Genomic DNA, 18169 nt, shown 5'->3' with positions numbered 1-18169 from the left:
ACTAAGACGAGCCCGATCGTCAGACTAAAATCTGACCTTTAACAGACACGTAAACACACCGACTGGCTAGCTGGGACCCACTGGTAAAAGAGCTTTTTAATCTCAATGAGACTTTCCAGGTTAAATAAAGGTTACAAATAAATAAGCAAAATTATATCACCAATCATAACAACAATCTCCTTACTCATTATATATCACAAACAGTTAATTTAAGCATTTCGCAAAGGGCACTTATAGCATAATTGCAGCCCACACATTCCACAGGGGGCAAATTATAAAGCAGCACAATGCTCCACTTGTTGTTGTCTTTTATCTTTGCTCGAGTTATTCCCTCGCAGACAATGCACAAGAGACAAAAAGAAACACGAGCTCAACATAGCAACAGGAAGCATCCCTCTGCAAATGTGTGGGCACGTTAGTCAGACGCTACTACGAATGCAGAAGCACACCAAGAAGTGTTATTGTTATGCACGAGAGGAGTTATGATGCTAACGGTGAAAATAGACGCTGTCCTTCAGTAGCAACACAGAGGGAAGGGTGTTTACGCTGTTTACATGTTGTAAATGGGTTTAAAAAAGGGGGAAAATCTTTGGAATGATCTCGTCGACCTGTTGCCTCACACGGCTTCAGACCTTTTGCAGGCCCACACAGGTCTAGGTCTCCTTCGAAATTTGAATGGCATTTTGTAAACAGCGCAGATCACAAACTTACTGGCCATTAGTTGAAATAGATTAAAAAGACAGTGGATAAAGAGCGTGTGTGCATTTGCATCAGATTAGCGGGAGAAACTCTGGGATTGGCAAACATTTTCAAAAGAGGATGCACGAAGTCATCCGGTGCGAAACAAGCAGACGGGATCAAAGCTGAGATTAGAGCCAATATTAAAAAATGGCTGTGGACCTGTATGATCAGTCATGCCCAACGCAGGTCAGCTAAGCCCATCAAGAATGTTAGAAATCCTTGATCCTTGCCCAAAGCTAAACTCCAAAGCCAACTTTTTTTTTATATACCCGACTCACTCCCAAGCTCTTACGCTGGAGCAGGCACGACGTAGATTTTTAATTTCCTCCCCGCATGGTTGTGTGTCTGAATTGTGCAAGGTAAACAATCTATCTATAGAGAGTTGCATTGCCAGATTATTTCCTATAGAGTCTTTCCTTCATTTGCAATATAACTATTTTCAGGTCGTCATTTACCGTGTAATACAAAACAACAGCGACTACGATGAAAACGTGAAGGTCCAGTGTGTACGAATCAGGGGGAGTGGGAATCACAGGGTACACGACACGATACATGGTCCACGATACCAATAATATCACGATAAAACAACGATTCTATGATAATCAATATACAGTATACAGACGATCACAACGTCCGTGAAAAGTGCAAAAAGTGCAAAACATGCAGGATTTCACTATTTAGTCACAACATGTAGAACAAAGCGAATAGTCTATGTATTGAATGTGGATGGGATTAACGCTTAACGTAGCTTTCTCTTGCCATTTCCCACAGAAAACAATAAATACTTGAACGATAAGTTGCGGATTTTGAGACGTGCCAAGTGTACCGATTCAAACTGAAGATCGTTCATCGTCCATGTGAACTAAGAGCTGAAACAATTAAAGGTTAAAACGAATAATCCATTACTAAATGAATCGTCAACTGTTTAGATCATCGATTAGTCGGTTTGAAGCTTTTTTCACTCTTAAAAACAAGATTTCTAATTGTTTCTGCTTCTTAAATGCTCCGTATGACAAATACATCATTTTGGTTTGACAAGACATTAGAGATCATGATTAATTTCCAGGTTTGACAAACACTAATCAACGTTTTTTCTGACTAGCGATGACTCGATTCATTGAGAAAATGAGGACCAGATTAATCGGTTTGTGATAAATCGTTAGTTGCGGCTCTAACGTGAACCATAAGGGTAAATAAGGGTCATGGACAGACATAAGAAGGGGAACGTGATTAAAATGCCGGCTTAAAAAAAAAAAAAAAACACGAACACACATATATCGCTATGTACAGAATTCACCGTTAAAGGCGCCATATGTAAGAATGTGGCCAAAAACGGTTACTACGCTCGAATTTAAAATACCGAGGTCTTTTAGGTTTCGTTTACTCCGCCACTGTAGCTCAGGCATAACTGGCAACCCGTGGTTGCTCGGCAGCTGAGACTCTACTGACTGCAATGATTGGTAGACGGCGGTAGGTGGCGCTCAAATAGAATGTAAACTAAAGGTAACTACTCTGTAACATATTGCTAAATAACTTTCTGTATTTATGACTTATTCAAGTTACAAATATGATGCATTATAGATAACCTGGGGGGGGGTAACCTGGGCCGCGATTGCGATGCCGTCACTTTGCGGGTAACGCAATCGCCATGCATTATGGGAAATGTAGTTTATGGTCAAGGCAAAGCCTTAAAGCAGTATTAGACCTATTTTAACACAGATTCTTAAGACCAATTAACCACTCACGGGCCGCATAAAATGACGTGACGGGCCACATCTGGCCCCCGGGCCTTGAGTTTGACATATGTGTGATAATGTGATCACACACAAAGGCAAACTTAAGACAATTTATTCATTCAAAAGAAATATTTAGTGTACAAAAAAAATAGTGTACATAAATAAAAGCTCAGGCGAGCTGCCTTTTTCTCCCAGAAGTTACAAAAATAAACAGTACACAAATAACACAAACTGGTGTTTTGTTTGTGTTTTTTTTTTTATAGATTTTTGAAGTTTATGAATCGCGATTTCTATGTGAATCGATTTTTTTTTTCCCACCGCTAATTAATTACATAATTCACCGTTAAAACATGGCACCGGTAAAAAAAAAAACGACAGCTATGTGGCACAAGTAAATATGCCCGTGTGGCAACAACACAACGCTCCGGTGAAAACGAAAGACGAAACACACACGATTTTTTTCCCCCACGGTTTGACACGCGGTGTACACAGCGGCAGCGGTGCCACCTGTGAATCGTCCCCCTCGTCCCCCCCCCACCGACGGGACTGAGCAAAACGTCCTTGACATGCGCTGAACCAACGACGCAGCGCAAACATGTTGTACTATGTTTGACAACAGTGGCGTTAGCCGGGGCGCAAAAATGCTCGTTAGCCACCAACCAACCAACCAACACGTAGAATTAAAACACACCGACTGCGCACTGGCTCCACCACTGCACCTTCTTCTCACATCACAAAGATGTGCTTTGTCCTCACACACACAGACACACACGTATTTGTGTGTGTCATAAAATAACACACAAAAAAAACACACCACTCACCTTTCCTGTGTGTCACACAACACGGAGCGCGGGGCTCTTTTCTTCTTCTTCTTCTCCTCTTTTTTTGTTTCACCACGTTAACGAGGTCCGAGACACAAACTGCGCACTGCTCACCTTCGCGGCGGCGGCGGCGGCGCGAGAGCGGAAGAAACGGACTCGCTTTCCGGTGTCCGAACCGGAACCCCCCTCCGGTGTCTTCTTCTTCTTCTTCCCCCTGTGGGAAAAGGGGCAACTTGGAAGTTTGATACAAAGTTAGTGGTTCGCCTCGCTGCGCTATGCAGCTGCCGGAGGGATGAGCTCATCCAGGCAGCCTCCCCTCTCTCACTTTGTCCCAGAGTCTCGCGAGAATATCCACGGTAGGGGGGGGGGGAAAGCAAATGTTACCGTGGCAACAGTGCTCACCTGTGGAGAGGGTGGGGGGGGGGGGGGGGGGAGCAAGAGTTCTCACTCTGCCTTAAAAAAATAAAATAAAGATAGGACCAAGATTAGTAGCTTTTATTTAGTAACTTTAGAAACTTTTATTTAAAACTAGGTAGTTTTAAAGGTGCATTATGTAATAAATCTAAAGCAACTGGTCCATAAAATCCTCCTAATATGTCACAGAGACTCAGGAATAATGTTCATATAACAAACTGAACTCACCAACAACAACAGTACAGACAAAATATCTGCATTAAAAAAATATATATTTTGCAGACTGCAAATCATGTTTATGTTTTGAAATCATGTGGCGCCACCTACCGCCGCCTACCAATCATTGCCGTCAGTAGAGTCTCAGCCGCCGAGCAACCACGGGTTGCCAGTTACGTCAGAAAAACGAAACCTAAAAGACCTCAGTGTTTTGAATTTGAATGTAGTAACCGTTTTTGGCCACATTCTTACATATGGCGCCTTTAAGATGGAAGAGTATTAGGACCACATGTAAAAAAAAAATAATAATAATAATTACATTAAAAAACAGCATGAATTCTGAGATTAAAGTCAGAATTCTGAGGGAAAAAAAGTCACGATTCTGACTTTAATCTCAGAATTCATGCTGTATTTGTTTTTTTTGTTTTTACATGTGCCTGAAATCTCTTAAATCTCAGTATTCAGACTTTTTTCTTTTTTTATGTGGCACCAATACTCTTCCCTAGGTTTGCTAGTTTTTAATATTCTGTATATGCTTAGTTTTAGTTTAGTATTTATTAGTTTTAGTGTCATTTTTTTGTTGTAATGTGGAGTATTTGCCAGATGCAACATGCAAAAAGGGTCACAACAAATTTTGTGCGTCATTAAATAAAAACCCAACAAAAGATGCCATTTTAAAAATTAGCCTGAAGTGCAAAATGTGCAGTTATTAGCGTGTCAGGTAGAAATCAGACTTAAAGACTACATTTTACTGTCTTATTATTGTCTTATTATTGTCTTTATTGACAATAAGAATCCGAGTTGTTCACTATGAATGATTTCAAACGGTGTTATTGTTTGTTTTATCCATTTCTGCGGTGTTTAATGACTTGAACAGAGTGCTCCATCACACACATAAATGATCTTTGGTGATGTGTGTGTACCTGGCAGTGCAATGCAGTGCAGTAGGAGAGTGGAAGAGAGGCTGTTCCTGCTCTTCCTCCTCCATTATATATCCTCCCTGCATAGACTGTAGATGCCACTATGTGACATACATGACTGTGTCAAGTGACTAAGTCTCACCATTGTAAACAAATGAGCGCCCGAGGGGGCCAGTACCTGCGACATCATCATCATCATCATCATCATCAGCTGATATGCAGAAAATCCTCCACTAATCTGCAGATCTTGCAAAGAAAACAAAAGCAGAGCAAGAACAAGAGCAACAACTTTGCTGATTTGCACGATTTAGGACTCTGTATCTACGCATTCCCCGCAGCTGTGCTGCAGGCCTATATGTCTTGTTTTTGTCCATGTGCATCAAAAGTGCATATTTTTTACACAACATAAAGATGCACTCTGGTGGGAAAGAGGGTGTTTTTTTTTAATGTTTTAAAGGCATCATGATACATTACATAGAGACGTGTTTGTAATCAGATCTGTAGCACCATCTGCTGGACAGGCCACAGAATACAGGACGATAAGGGGACAAAACTGAATCATACATAGAATGTTTCCACAATGAATCCATGCATCCACGACTGTTAAGCACTTACGAGGCCTCAGATGATGTTCCCTCAGCGTTTTGAGAACATCACCCTCATGAAATAAGACTTAAAAGTGTGGAGGAACGACATAGCAGCGCTGACTTTGAGGATTGATCGTCTACTAGGTCTTGGTTAATCTTAACAGTCTTTGAATGTCAGGCTCAATGTCAATGGTGGGGAACTTCTTGCTGTATCTCTTGAACGGCTCTCCCTCTGGACCGATGACAAACTTCTCGAAGTTCCAGGACACGTCGGCGCGGTTGACGGGGCTCCAGACCAGGAACCTGGGGTCCAGCATGAGGGAGTTGGGGTCGTCGTCCGGATAGGGGAGCTTGTCTTTCAGATAGGCGAAGACCGGGTGCGTGTTCGCGCCGTTGACGTCGCACTTCTCAAAGACGGTGAAGTTGGGCTTGAAGCCACCGCCGGGACGCACATGCTGCAGCGAGCTCAGGATCTCGTTGTTGGAGCAGTTCTCCTAGAGAGAAAACATAAGGGTTTTCATACCTCAGCAAGTCTGAGAAGGTCACTTTTGGAGCAGATTATGGAGTTGTTCTCCTAAAGAAAACACAAGGGTTTTCATATCTCAACAAGTCTGAGAAGGTCACTTTTGGAGCAGATTATGGAGTTGTTCTAGAGAAAACACAAGGGTTTTCATAGCTCAGCAAGTCTGAGAAGGTCACTTTTGGAGCAGATTATGGAGTTGTTCTAGAGGAAACACAAGGGTTTCCATATCTCAGCAAGTCTGAGAAGGCCACTTTTGGAGCAAATTATGGAGTTGTTCTCCTGGAGAAAACACAAGGGTTTTCATATCTCAGCAAGTCTGAGAAGGCCACTTTTGGAGCAGATTATGGAGTTCTAGAGAAAACACAAGGGTTTTCATATCTCAGCAAGTCTGAGAAGGTCACTTTTGGAGCAAATTATAGAGTTGTTCTGGAGAAAACACAAGAGTTTTTTCATATCTCAGTAAGTCTGAGAAGGTCACTTTTGGAGCAGATTATGGAGTTGTTCTCCTAAAGAAAACACAAGGGTTTTCATATCTCAACAAGTCTGAGAAGGTCACTTTTGGAGCAGATTATGGAGTTGTTCTAGAGGAAACACAAGGGTTTCCATATCTCAGCAAGTCTGAGAAGGCCACTTTTGGAGCAAATTATGGAGTTGTTCTAGAGGAAACACAAGGGTTTCCATATCTCAGCAAGTCTGAGAAGGCCACTTTTGGAGCAAATTATGGAGTTGTTCTCCTGGAGAAAACACAAGGGTTTTCATATCTCAGCAAGTCTGAGAAGGCCACTTTTGGAGCAGATTATGGAGTTCTAGAGAAAACACAAGGGTTTTCATATCTCAGCAAGTCTGAGAAGGTCACTTTTGGAGCAAATTATAGAGTTGTTCTGGAGAAAACACAAGAGTTTTTTCATATCTCAGTAAGTCTGAGAAGGTCACTTTTGGAGCAGATGATGGAGTTGTTCTCCTGGAGAAAACACAAGGGTTTTCATATTTCAGCAAGTCTGAGAAGGTCACTTTTGGAGCAAATTATGGAGTTGTTCTCCTAGAGAAAACACATTTTTTTTATATCTCAGCAAGTCTGAGAAGGTCACTTTTGGAGCAACTTATGGAGTTGCTCTCCTAAAGAAAACACAAGGGTTTTCATAGCTCAGCAAGTCTGAGAAGGTCACTTTTGGAGCAGATGATGGAGTTGTTCTCCTGGAGAAAACACAAGGTTTTTTTTCATATCTCAGGAAGTCTGAGAAGGTCACTTTTGGAGCAAATTATGGAGTTGTTCTCCTAAAGAAAACACAAGGGTTTTCATATCTCAGCAAGTCTGAGAAAGCCACTTTTGGAGCAGATTATGGAGTTCTAGAGAAAACACAAGTTTTTTTTTCATATCTCAGCAAGTCAGAGAAGGTCACTTTTGGAGCAGATGATGGAGTTGAAATCAGAGTTAGAATCTACATTAGAATGTCAACACGTTGCAAATTGTTTGGGTGAAACATAAAGCAAATATTGGAGGATGTGAATCCAGTCTAGACAGGATATGGAGAGCGTCAACTCTCCAGATCCTGTTCAAACAGTGGGTTTGAATGCATCTTGAACATCTGGCATTGCAAATAATTTAGTATTGTAACCGTACATTGCAGGGTCTTCAACTGACCTGAAATCCAAACTGGTTACAGGGGAAACCCAGGACCACAAGGCGATGCGGGTACTTGCTCTGCAGCTGGTTGAGCTCGCCGAAGTCCCGGGCGGTGGTCCCTCAGAGGGACGCCACGTTCTCGATGAGGACCACGCGCCCCCTGAACACGTTGAAGTCCACCAGGTCGCCCTCCAGCCTGGTGGCCTTCAAGTCGTAGAACGTCTTGGCGATGAACGTCATATCTCGTCTGCTCTCGGTGTGCGTCCACTTGACCAGGGTATCTCGGAGTGTGTGTGCGAGACGGTGACATCCAGCCGCTTGGTCACGTGACTCGGGCGACTCGGGGCGTCGGATTGCTCTGGAGGGAAACTGATCCGCACTTGACACGCGACACTCTGCACGAGGTTTCAAGGTAAATTCATTATCCCGTTCACGTTTGTTCAAAATCACACTAAGTTCAATATTCAATATTCATGTTCCTGAAGCGAAGCTTAAAAATGGTTTTAATCAATTGAATTCTTTCAAAATTGTCATTACAAGCATGAATATGTGGACTGAAGTGTTGACATAACATGCATTACACACATTCATTTGGCTTCATTATTAGCGTTATTATTAATATTTCATGACATATCAGGTGTCGGCGGCATCAATAACTTAAAACGTGTTCGCCCGCCTTTCACAGCACGCCATTAAAAATGAACGAAGCCACCGTTTGTGCACATTGTCCTCGCTCTCCGTCCGAATCGAGTGACTCAGCAAAGTTCGGACACAACGTTTTTTTAATACAAAATCCTCATCATTTTTTAATTCAAACAATAGTTAAGTTAAATGAAATTGGCCCCGTGGCACCGCAGCAGTTCATAAAAGAGTCACAAATTAACACGGATATAAAATCACCGTATTGTGCTAATGACGATAAAAAAGCGACAAGAAAGACTGTGCAAAACTGCATTTCACTGAGAAACACCGAGGAGAGCGATGCATCTGCTAAAATAGACCCTCAAACTGGTAACAGATCAGCGGCCCTCTGCTGGCAGCTGCTGGTAACTGCATTTTTACCACCATTGCATGAAACGACGAAACCTCCAGAGTGCCTCCTCGGGAAGGAGACGAGTTTACATCCCAGTGAGTGTCCTCTAACAGGCGCAGCTGTTGACGGCGCTCGCCTTCTCTTCCTCCAACGCCACCTTTTCTAAATAATCGTCCAGCGACGACAACAGGTCGTCGGCGTCTCTGTTGTGAGCCTGCAGCACCAGTTCTGTCGCCCGGGTGAACGCCTGACGGGAGACGGACAATGAATACAAAAGACATTGTAATAACTTTCGAACGCGCTTTGTTTTTTTTCTTCTTAAAGAGTCCTACCTCGCGAATGTTGCTGTTGTTCGAAGCACTGGTTTCAAAGAACTCCATGTCGTAGGATTGTGCAAGCTGCAAGACGCAGAGGGGGGAAACAATGTTTAGTTAATAATTCATTCATTAAATAACTGATCTCCCAAGGACAGATTTCTTAAGGTAAGGAAAGGACATAAGATAAGAAAAGAAAATTAGCATATTTTATTTTACAATTCCCGAAAAAAAAGGCAGATAATAACTTTTTTGAAGGCACAAGGAATAGTACGCAGAGTACTTAGTGCTAATCACAATCCCATATATTCTAATCCTGTCCTAAGCTAAGTGTTAATTGGAGCGAATGATGTATCTGATGCCTTCAGCTGGATATCGATACTACGGTGGCCCTGAGGTGCAAAACACAAACGCAAATCAAAAAACACAAACGCAAAACACAAATGTGTTTTTTGTTTTGCGTTTGTTTAACGTTTGCATTTGATTAACGTTTGTGTTTTGTGATTTGCGTTTGTGCTTTTTTTTGCGTTTGTGTTTTTTTTTTTGCGTTTGTGTTTTGCGCTTGTGTTTTTTGTTTAGCGTTTGTGTTTTGCGTTTGTGTTTTTTGATTTGTGTTAGTGTTCTTTGATTTGCGTATGTGTTTTGTGATTTGCATTTGTGTTTTGTGATTTGCGTTTGTGTTTTGCGTTTTGTGATTTGCGTTTGTTTTGTGATTTGCGTTTGTGTTTTGTGATATGCGTTTTGCGATTTGCGTTTGTGTTTTGCGCTTGTGTTTTTTGTTTTGCGTTTGTGTTTTTTGATTTGTGTTAGTGTTCTTTGATTTGCGTATATGTTTTGTGATTTGCGTTTTGTGATTTGCGTTTTGTGATTTGCGTTTTGTGATTTGTGATTTGCGTTTGTGTTTTGCGTTTTGTGATTTGCGTTTGTTTTGTGATTTGCGTTTTGTGATTTGCGTTTGTTTTGTGATATGCGTTTTGCGATTTGCGTTTGTGTTTTGCGCTTGTGTTTTTTGTTTTGCGTTTGTGTTTTTTGATTTGTGTTAGTGTTCTTTGATTTGCGTATGTGTTTTGTGATTTGCGTTTTGTGATTTGTGTTTTGTGATTTGTGATTTGCGTTTTGTGATTTGTGATTTGCGTTTTTGTGATTTGCGTTTGTGTTTTGTGATTTGCGTTTTGTGATTTGCGTTTTGCACCTAAGGGCCACCGTACGATAGAGCGGACAAGGAAAAAATAATTGCATGGAACGGTGTAAATTGTGCCGTCGTACAAACAACAAAACAAAAATCCAATAAAGCCTCAATCAAACCTTGCTTCCTTGCTCTCTCGTCACCTGCCTCCTCATCTCATCGTCACACTTGTTTCCCACCAGAATCCTTTGCACTTTGTCCGGCGCGTGCTGCAAAACAACAACAGGCAAAAACAAACATAAGACAACTTATCGCTCACTGTATCGCTCCATTCACTGAAATACGGAGTGTTCTACTCGTCTCACTTCGTCCACGTCGCTGGCCCACTTGGCGATGTGCTGAAAGGACTGTTCGTTGCAGATGTCGTACACAAAGACGATGCCCTGCGCAAAAAACCCACAGAGAAGAAGAGTTAACGACATTAAAAAAAACAGTGAAAAGGTCACCTGATTCCACACTGTATCACCTGTGCCCGCCTGTAGTACTGTTTGGTGATGGTCTGATAGCGCTCCTGACCGGCTGTGTCCCTGTTACAAAAGACAAACGCACATAAATAACAGCTATATATATAACGACGATATCGTGAAAAGAAGAAGTTTTACTTACCATATCTGCACTCGCACTTTAATTCCATCTATTTCTAATGTTTTCATTTTAAAGTCGACTCCTGCAAGGAGAAAGAAAAGTTGATAATCTGGGTCTTAAGTGTTCATTTTAACATTTAAAACGAGTAAACTTCCCATATTATGTGCTCCGTAAGACAAAAGAAATCATAAAAGTGAGAACAATTGATTTGTGGAGAGAACGAATTTGAGGAATTAACAGATTAACCAAATTTTTTTTTTTTTTCTCCAAAAGAATCAACAGATTAATCAAATAAAACAATAACCGTTAAGTCACATCAGCACAGGCACAGTGAGGTTAAGGGGTCATAAATAAGAAACGTGCATTTTTTACTATGAATGTACAATATTGTACTAAAATTGACTATTAAGATGATAACACATGGAATAGAACATAGAAATCTATACAAAACCTACAAGAGCACGAGTGTAATCGAGGATCTCGCACGAAATATTGCACTTATATGAAGTTGTTCAGCTCTAATCCTAACTCTGTCGGAAAATATAGCGCATTTATTCATTAATTCCTGAATGAATTGATGTCTAACAGCAGAGGCGCAGCTTGTGAACAGGCAAGGCAGGCAACAGCTTGGGCCCCCCCGAGCAGTCTTATGTATTTTTTTATACTGGGTTTATATAGTTTTTTTTAAAAGCTATTTACAGTATTTTATTGTTCTTTACATTTATATTTTCACATACTTTTTAATTACATGTTATTTCATTCATTTTGAATAGTAATTTTTTTTTTTTAACTCATACATTTTTCGTCGGTGTCAGATTATTTATAACTTCATGGTTGGAATGGCCCCCTGGGAATTTTTTTGCGTTGGGCCCCCCTACAGACTCTAGAATCGCCCCTGTCTAACAGTGACAAAGTGCCGGTGCTGACATGTTGCTCAGTCACTTTCAGTTGAGACCTGAGGCTGTTTGCACTCTTTAATCCTGTTGACTGAGCAGGCCTTCTTATGGCAAAACGGGGGATTTCAGGAGATTGTTACAAACATTTATTTGAAAATAATCCCATTATGTAAAAAAGAAAAAAAAGAAAAAAAAAAAGTGTGTGAATTATGTGTGTGTGTGTGTGTGTGGCCTGCAGCTGACATGATGAGATAAGTTTGACAGGTGGTTCAGTTGCGTTCAGTGTTCTTTCTTACCGATGGTGGAAATGTGAGACGGATCGAATTCGCAATCCGTGAACCTGCGCAACATGCACGTCTTCCCGACGCCCGAGTCCCCGAGCAGCAGCAGCCGGAACAGAATGTCGTAGTGTTTAGCCATGGTGACCGAGCACACGGCGCTCCAGCATACGGGAGGAAGGAAGGAAGGAAGGAAGGAAGACAGAAGAGTGACACTCCCGTCAAAACTCCTGACTGATGATGACTCCTCACTCACACACACACGCACCGGGCCACACTGTGCTGCCTTCACGGACCGTCGGGAAACGCCAAACTTTTCTCTCGAAACTTTCTCTCAGGGGTAAACTAACAACAAAGTTGCGACTTTAAGGATTGGTTTCATGTATGGAGATGAGATAACCGGTAACCGATTATTTCCTAAGAGTATTTTAAACTTGTAAATAACTTAAACTATGGAAGCCCGTTTCCGCCAAGTCATTATAATGAGATGCTAAGTTACTTACTAAGATGCTAAGTCATTATAATGAGATGCTAAGTCAATATTATGAGATGCTGTCATTATAATGAGATGCTAAGTCACTATTATTAAATGCGAAGTTAATATTATGAGATGCTAAGTCAATATTATGAGATGATGTATCAATATTATGAGATGCTATGTCAAATTATGAGATGCTAAATCAAATTATGAGATGCTAAGTCACTATTATGAGATAATATATCACTATTATGAGATGCTAAGTCAAATTATGCGATGCTAAGTCAATATTATGAGATGCTAAGTCACTATTATGAGATAATATATCACTATTATGAGATGCTAAGTCAAATTATGAGATGCTAAGTCACTATTATGATATGCCAAGTCAAATTATGAGATGCTAAATCAAATTATGAGATGCTAAGTCTTATAATGATATGATATATCAATATTATGAGATGCTAAATTAAATTATGAGCTATTATGTCAATATTATGAGATGCTAAGTCAATATTATGAGATGCCAAGTCAAATTATGAGATGCTATGTCAAATTATGAGATGCTAAATCAAATTATGAGATGCTAAGTCACTATTATGAGCTATTATGTGAATATTATGAGAGGTTAAGTCACTATTATGAGATGCCAAGTCAAATTATGAGATGCTAAGTCACTATTATGAGATAATATATCACTATTATGAGATGCTAAGTCAAATTATGAGATGCTAAATCAAATTATGAGATGCTAAGTCTTATAATGATATGATATATCAATATTATGAGATGCTAAATTAAATTATGAGCTATTATGTCAATATTATGAGACGTTAAGTCACTATTATGAGGTGCCAAGTCAAATTATGAGATGCTAAGTCAAATTATGAGCTACTATGTCAATATTATGAGATGTTAAGTCAAATTATGAGCTACTTGGTCACTATTATGAGATGCTTTGTCAATATTATGAGATGGTAAGTCATTTTGAGATAATATCCCATAATTATGAGATGCTATGTCAATATAATGAGATGCTAAGTAATTATTTCAAAATAATATCTTGTTTTTATGACTTAGAATTTCATAATTAAACATAAGCCTCCATAAAGAAAGGCTAAAGGCTTCCCTAAAGTACAAATAAACCAAACAATCGTACACTTGCGACACAACCTGGTGATTCAGATTCAAGAACGCTTGCAACAAAGCCACTCGCCTTTAGTTCACATCACATCAAACTTATCATGCCTTCTGACCTGATGCTTTCCGTCGTCATACACTTTCCTGCAGCACCTGAAGGCAGCACACGGCCTGCATCCTTGAGGAGGTAAGCCTCCTTCAGAGGGAGTGTCGGTGAGGTGAGGAGTGATCACACAAAGCTGGAAACACCACAAACAGGTCCTCTCCTCTCACTGAAGAATACTTATTGAACGGTTACCTGTTTAGTAAGAGAACAGCACCACACACACACGCACAATAAATGGACAACAAGCTGTACATTTGGATAACTTAACACAAATTATGAGCTGCTATGTCCTTTAATTTGAAAAAAATAACAAAAGCACTGAATCACAAATACATCCCAAAAGGATAAAATAGCTTTATTTATAGTTACATAATAAAGGGATGCCTTAACTTGCAAGACAACCATTGATAGTATGTACAACATACCTGTAATTTCTAGGAAGTGAAGAAAACAAATATTGATTACATACACATTATTTAACAGAAGCGTATTGTATACACTTTGGGGCAAAAAAACAAACAAATAAACAAAAAAAAAACAGTTTTTCTGAACTACAAAATTCAGGAAAGTGTATCTAATTAATTAAGATTAAGAGCATAGGTAAACGCATAGACTTCCATACTCATTTACCTGTGCAGCAAAAAAAGAGAGAGGGAAAGATAAACAGTCCCAGCACAGGCAAATATTTGAAGAGAAGGCTTTTGTTTTTGCAGAACTGACACGAGACTTACGTGTTATATGTACTACACACCAACATGGACTTCCATTGACAAAAATGAACAACACTGCCCTGTAACTGCGTTTTCAACATTCAGTATCCATTAAGGGATTTTTTTATACCCACACTTTATTCAAGAATAACAATACTATTAAAAAATAGTAACGAGTTGAACCTGTGAAAAATCCACAAAAAAAACAACAACAGGTCATCTCAACATAAAGGAGGTCAGACATAAGTGTAAGAAATTAGTTTCTTTTGGCGCATCACCATAATAGAGCGACTCATTTCAGGGGGCGGGGCCATACCATAAATATTTAATTCTTAAAAGCAACTTCACATTCGTTTGAAAAAGTATTATTATTAAAAACTATCCCTAATTAACATTGTGTCAAAGGATGGATGTTCAAAAAAGCCAACAGAAAGAAAAATACCTCTTTATTTTGGTAGATTTACTAAAGCGTCACACCTCGTCTTCTCGACATTAGAGAATGAAATGGTAATGAGGTTTGGTGCTCCTTCTTCAGAAGCTGCACGGCCGCATCCAGGCCTTCAAAGTTGATCGGAGTGCTTTCTAGGGAGGAAAATAAAGGAAAAGTAGAAGCAATTTTTATACATAATAGCACCTCTCGCACTCAGTCGCCACCTGGTGAAAGAAGGCAGGACTGGCTGCGGACAGGTAAGACGAGCCGGGGGGGGGGCTGGTAGAGAGTCAGTGCGGAGAGCTCGCCCAGATTTACAGGCCTAGCTGGGCTCTGCGCGAAGCTTCTTCCTGTTGGGCGGCTCGTCCGGCTCCGACTCGGAGCTCGAGTCGGAGCCGCCGTCGAAGGCGGACACGGCGCTGCCCTTGCGGTTCGTGTACATGCTGCTGTCAGATGAGTAGCTCGTCTGGAGCTGATTGTTCCCCTTAGCCTTCTCCAGCGCGCGCACTGCGGACATTCACATTCATTGTTGTCACAAAGACAACGTTTACACATTTGCCGTCATCGAAACCCCACGCCCCCCCCCCCCCCCCCTCACTCACCCTGCTGCTCCAACACAGCGTTCTGCTTCTTCAGGTCGTCAATGTCCTGCTGGTGAGTGTGGTTTTTCCGCCTCATGTACTGGATGTACTCGGTCGCTTTGTCTAGAATCTGAGCTCGGGACGCCTGTTTAACAGAGTTCTGTCAGCAGAAATTTCAGAGAGCCATGGAGTGATGCTGTAGTGTCTTTTCATTCAAGTGCAACAACAAAGATATTCTCTCACCTGATCTACTGGTGCGACAGTTACGCATGGATCACATCTCTTTGGTAAAGCACATTTCAGTAATAACACTAACTTCACACACAACACGAACAACGCCGAGTATTTACTGCACATGCAGAGCTGAAACGATTCATCAATTTTCATTGTTAAAGCAAGATTTCTGACTGTTTCAGCTTCTTAAATGTGAATGTATTGTTAGCTTCTTTGCTCCACATAACAAATAAATCATTAAAAGTGAATCATTTTGGTTTGTGGACAAAACCAGACATTCGAGGAACTCATTATTTCCAGGTTTGACAAACACTGATCGACATTTTATAACGTTTTCTGACATTGTATGGGCCAAACGCTGATTACACGATTAATAAAGAAAATAATCAACAGATTAATTGATTATAAAAAGCTCTACACGTACTTGTATTGATTATTTTACCTAATTTAAAGCAAATAAACAGAATTTTAAGTCAACAGTAAATAACCTGTGAATAAGCCACATATTTAATTTGTTTTTGTTTTAATATAATGTGGCACAATGATTACATTTAATTTGCATGGGAAACAAACATTATTTGTTTCCTCTCACCTTCTCCCCTTGCAATTCGGGCACCGAATCTCGTAAACTGTGAAAGCTGTCTTTAATGTGGTCCCTGCGTTTGCGCTCCAGCGCGTTGTGATGTGCTCGCTTGTCCGCCTGCAAAAAGGACACAAGACGAGTCATGAGAGTCGGTCACAGGGTTTGCATTGGTACTCTATTGATGCGCGAGAAGAAAGCTTCTGGATACAGGTCAGCTTCGACCTGTATCGACAACGTCACACTATAGTGTGCCGTTTTTGTCCAATTTTGGACCATTTTTTATTTATTTTTTTACAATTTTGGACGACATAGTATAGTATGTCGTTATTGTCAAATTTTGGACGATATAGTATGACGTTTTTGTCAAATTGTGTATGATATAGTATATGGTATGTCGTTTTTTTCAAATTTTGTACAATATAGTATATAGTATGACTTTATTGTCAAATTTTGGACGATATGGTATGTGGTATGACGTTTTTTGTCAAATTTTGGACCAAAAATTTTGTTTTCAAAACGTTTTTTACATTTTGGACAACACACTATAGTATGATGCTTTTTGTCAAATTTTGGACCAAAAATGTTTTCAAAATGTTTTTTAAATTTTGGACGACACACTATAGTATGACATTTTTTGTCAAATTTTGGACCAAAAATTTTGTTTTCAAAATGTTTTTTAAATTTTGGACGACACACTATAGTATGACGTTTTTTGTAAAATTTTGGACCAAAAATTTTGTTAAAAAAAAAATTCAAATTTTGTTTTCAAATAAAAAATTCAAATTTTGTTTTCAAATTTTGTTTTTAAAAAAAAAATCAAATTTTGGAACAAAAATTTTGTTTTCAAAATGTTTTTTACATTTTGGACGACACACTATAGCATGACGTTTTTTTTTCAAATTTTGGAACAAAAATTTTGTTTTAAATTTTTTTTTCAAATTTTGGACCAACATTTTTTTTTCCACAAAAAAGGTCAATTTCTTATGTCCAAGTGTTTGCAAGTTATATTATCATTGCAATACTCAAAATAAAATAGAGCTGAAACAATTACTAGATTTGTGTATTATACAATATTAAAACAAGATTGCTGATTACTTTCGCTTCTTAAATGTGACTATTTATTCGTTTCTTTGCTCCATTCGAGACCCCTCATCGTTTCCAGGTTTGACAAACTCTGATCAACATGTTCTGACATTTAATGGACCAAACGATTAATCGATTAAGAATATAATCGTTAGTTGCAGCTCTACTCAAAAACATTGCCGTGCAGCCCTTCCCCGTTAGCTCGACAACAAGATGACTAAATATAGCTGTAGGATGGCGTGAAGGGATTACCACTTTATCCGTAAAAAGTGTAAAAAAAATTATGCTCAGCACCGAGAACTTAACATTGGTACAACCCGATGACGAGTTATTTATTCGGGGGGGACACAGCAGCGTCCACACGGTCGCCCAGTGAAGCTAACCCGCATCAGTGTCACTGCTGTTAGCGGCTGTCGTATCATGTTAAACAAACACCTGCTGCTACAACACTGCGTTTTACAGCTGTAAGCAATAACACGGACGTCCAGGAGTGAGTGGCTGTCAGTGTACGAACACTTTCACACACAAGAACACGCGATATCAGTCAGCGTTAACACGGCAGCGCCATTTCACCGCACACCCCAGTATGTTAACTTTGCACATATTATGCGTATTGACCCCCGACACATTTCAACCGTTTGTCGAAAACTGTGGCGCTAGCCAAGAAGCCCTTAAGCTAGCTCATTAGCTACACCAACGTAGACTGACAGGAATGTTTAAAGTTAGCTAACAAGCTGCCTAGCTACTACTACGGGATACTCAAGCACATACATCGCTGTCGACTTCGATGTCGTCGTTTTCGCTCATTCTTCGTTTTTGAAAAAGTGGGCACGGCAAAAGAGAAGCAGGCTGCTGTCAAAAACAAAGTGCGGGCGACAACTTGAGGCGAATCGTAAACATGTAGCACGGGAGCTGCTGCGCTACGGCAGAGGCATGACGCTCAACGGGTC

General features: G+C 40.1%; 3 protein-coding genes across 4 annotated transcripts; all 3 read right to left on the bottom strand.

The window, feature by feature from the left end:
- Positions 1–5575: 5575 nt before the first annotated feature.
- Positions 5576–7822, bottom strand: gpx2 (glutathione peroxidase 2; the record flags this gene model as incomplete). The annotated part of the gene is made up of 2 exons (XM_083907824.1): positions 5576–5929; positions 7601–7822. The coding sequence occupies 2 exons, from the start codon at positions 7820–7822 to the stop codon at positions 5576–5578; spliced, it is 576 nt and encodes a 191-aa protein (XP_083763950.1).
- Positions 7823–8143: 321 nt separating this feature from the next.
- Positions 8144–12160, bottom strand: LOC310942710 (ras-related protein Rab-15-like). The gene is made up of 7 exons (XM_083908130.1): positions 11893–12160; positions 10722–10782; positions 10582–10642; positions 10421–10498; positions 10235–10324; positions 8948–9013; positions 8144–8862 (listed from the first exon to the last, which is right to left on the bottom strand). Exons 1-7 carry the CDS (start codon positions 12014–12016, stop codon positions 8722–8724), a joined length of 621 nt encoding a protein of 206 aa, XP_083764256.1. The 5' UTR covers positions 12017–12160; the 3' UTR covers positions 8144–8721.
- Positions 12161–13943: 1783 nt separating this feature from the next.
- LOC310942566 (protein max-like) lies at positions 13944–18169 on the bottom strand. Of its 2 annotated transcripts, none has more exons than XM_083907974.1 (4): positions 17991–18169; positions 16146–16253; positions 15341–15479; positions 13944–15245 (listed from the first exon to the last, which is right to left on the bottom strand). In XM_083907974.1, exons 1-4 carry the CDS (start codon positions 18024–18026, stop codon positions 15061–15063), a joined length of 468 nt encoding a protein of 155 aa, XP_083764100.1. In that variant the 5' UTR covers positions 18027–18169; the 3' UTR covers positions 13944–15060. The 2 variants fall into 2 exon arrangements, with proteins under 2 accessions (XP_083764100.1, XP_083764101.1); XM_083907975.1 differs by having other exon boundaries at positions 15341–15464.

This window comes from Microchirus variegatus (assembly GCF_963457635.1).
Source record: "Microchirus variegatus genome assembly, chromosome: 21".
NCBI lineage: Eukaryota > Metazoa > Chordata > Actinopteri > Pleuronectiformes > Soleidae > Microchirus > Microchirus variegatus.
The sequence above is the reverse complement of the archived record's forward strand: the minus strand, read 5'-3'. Positions and strand labels throughout refer to the sequence as shown.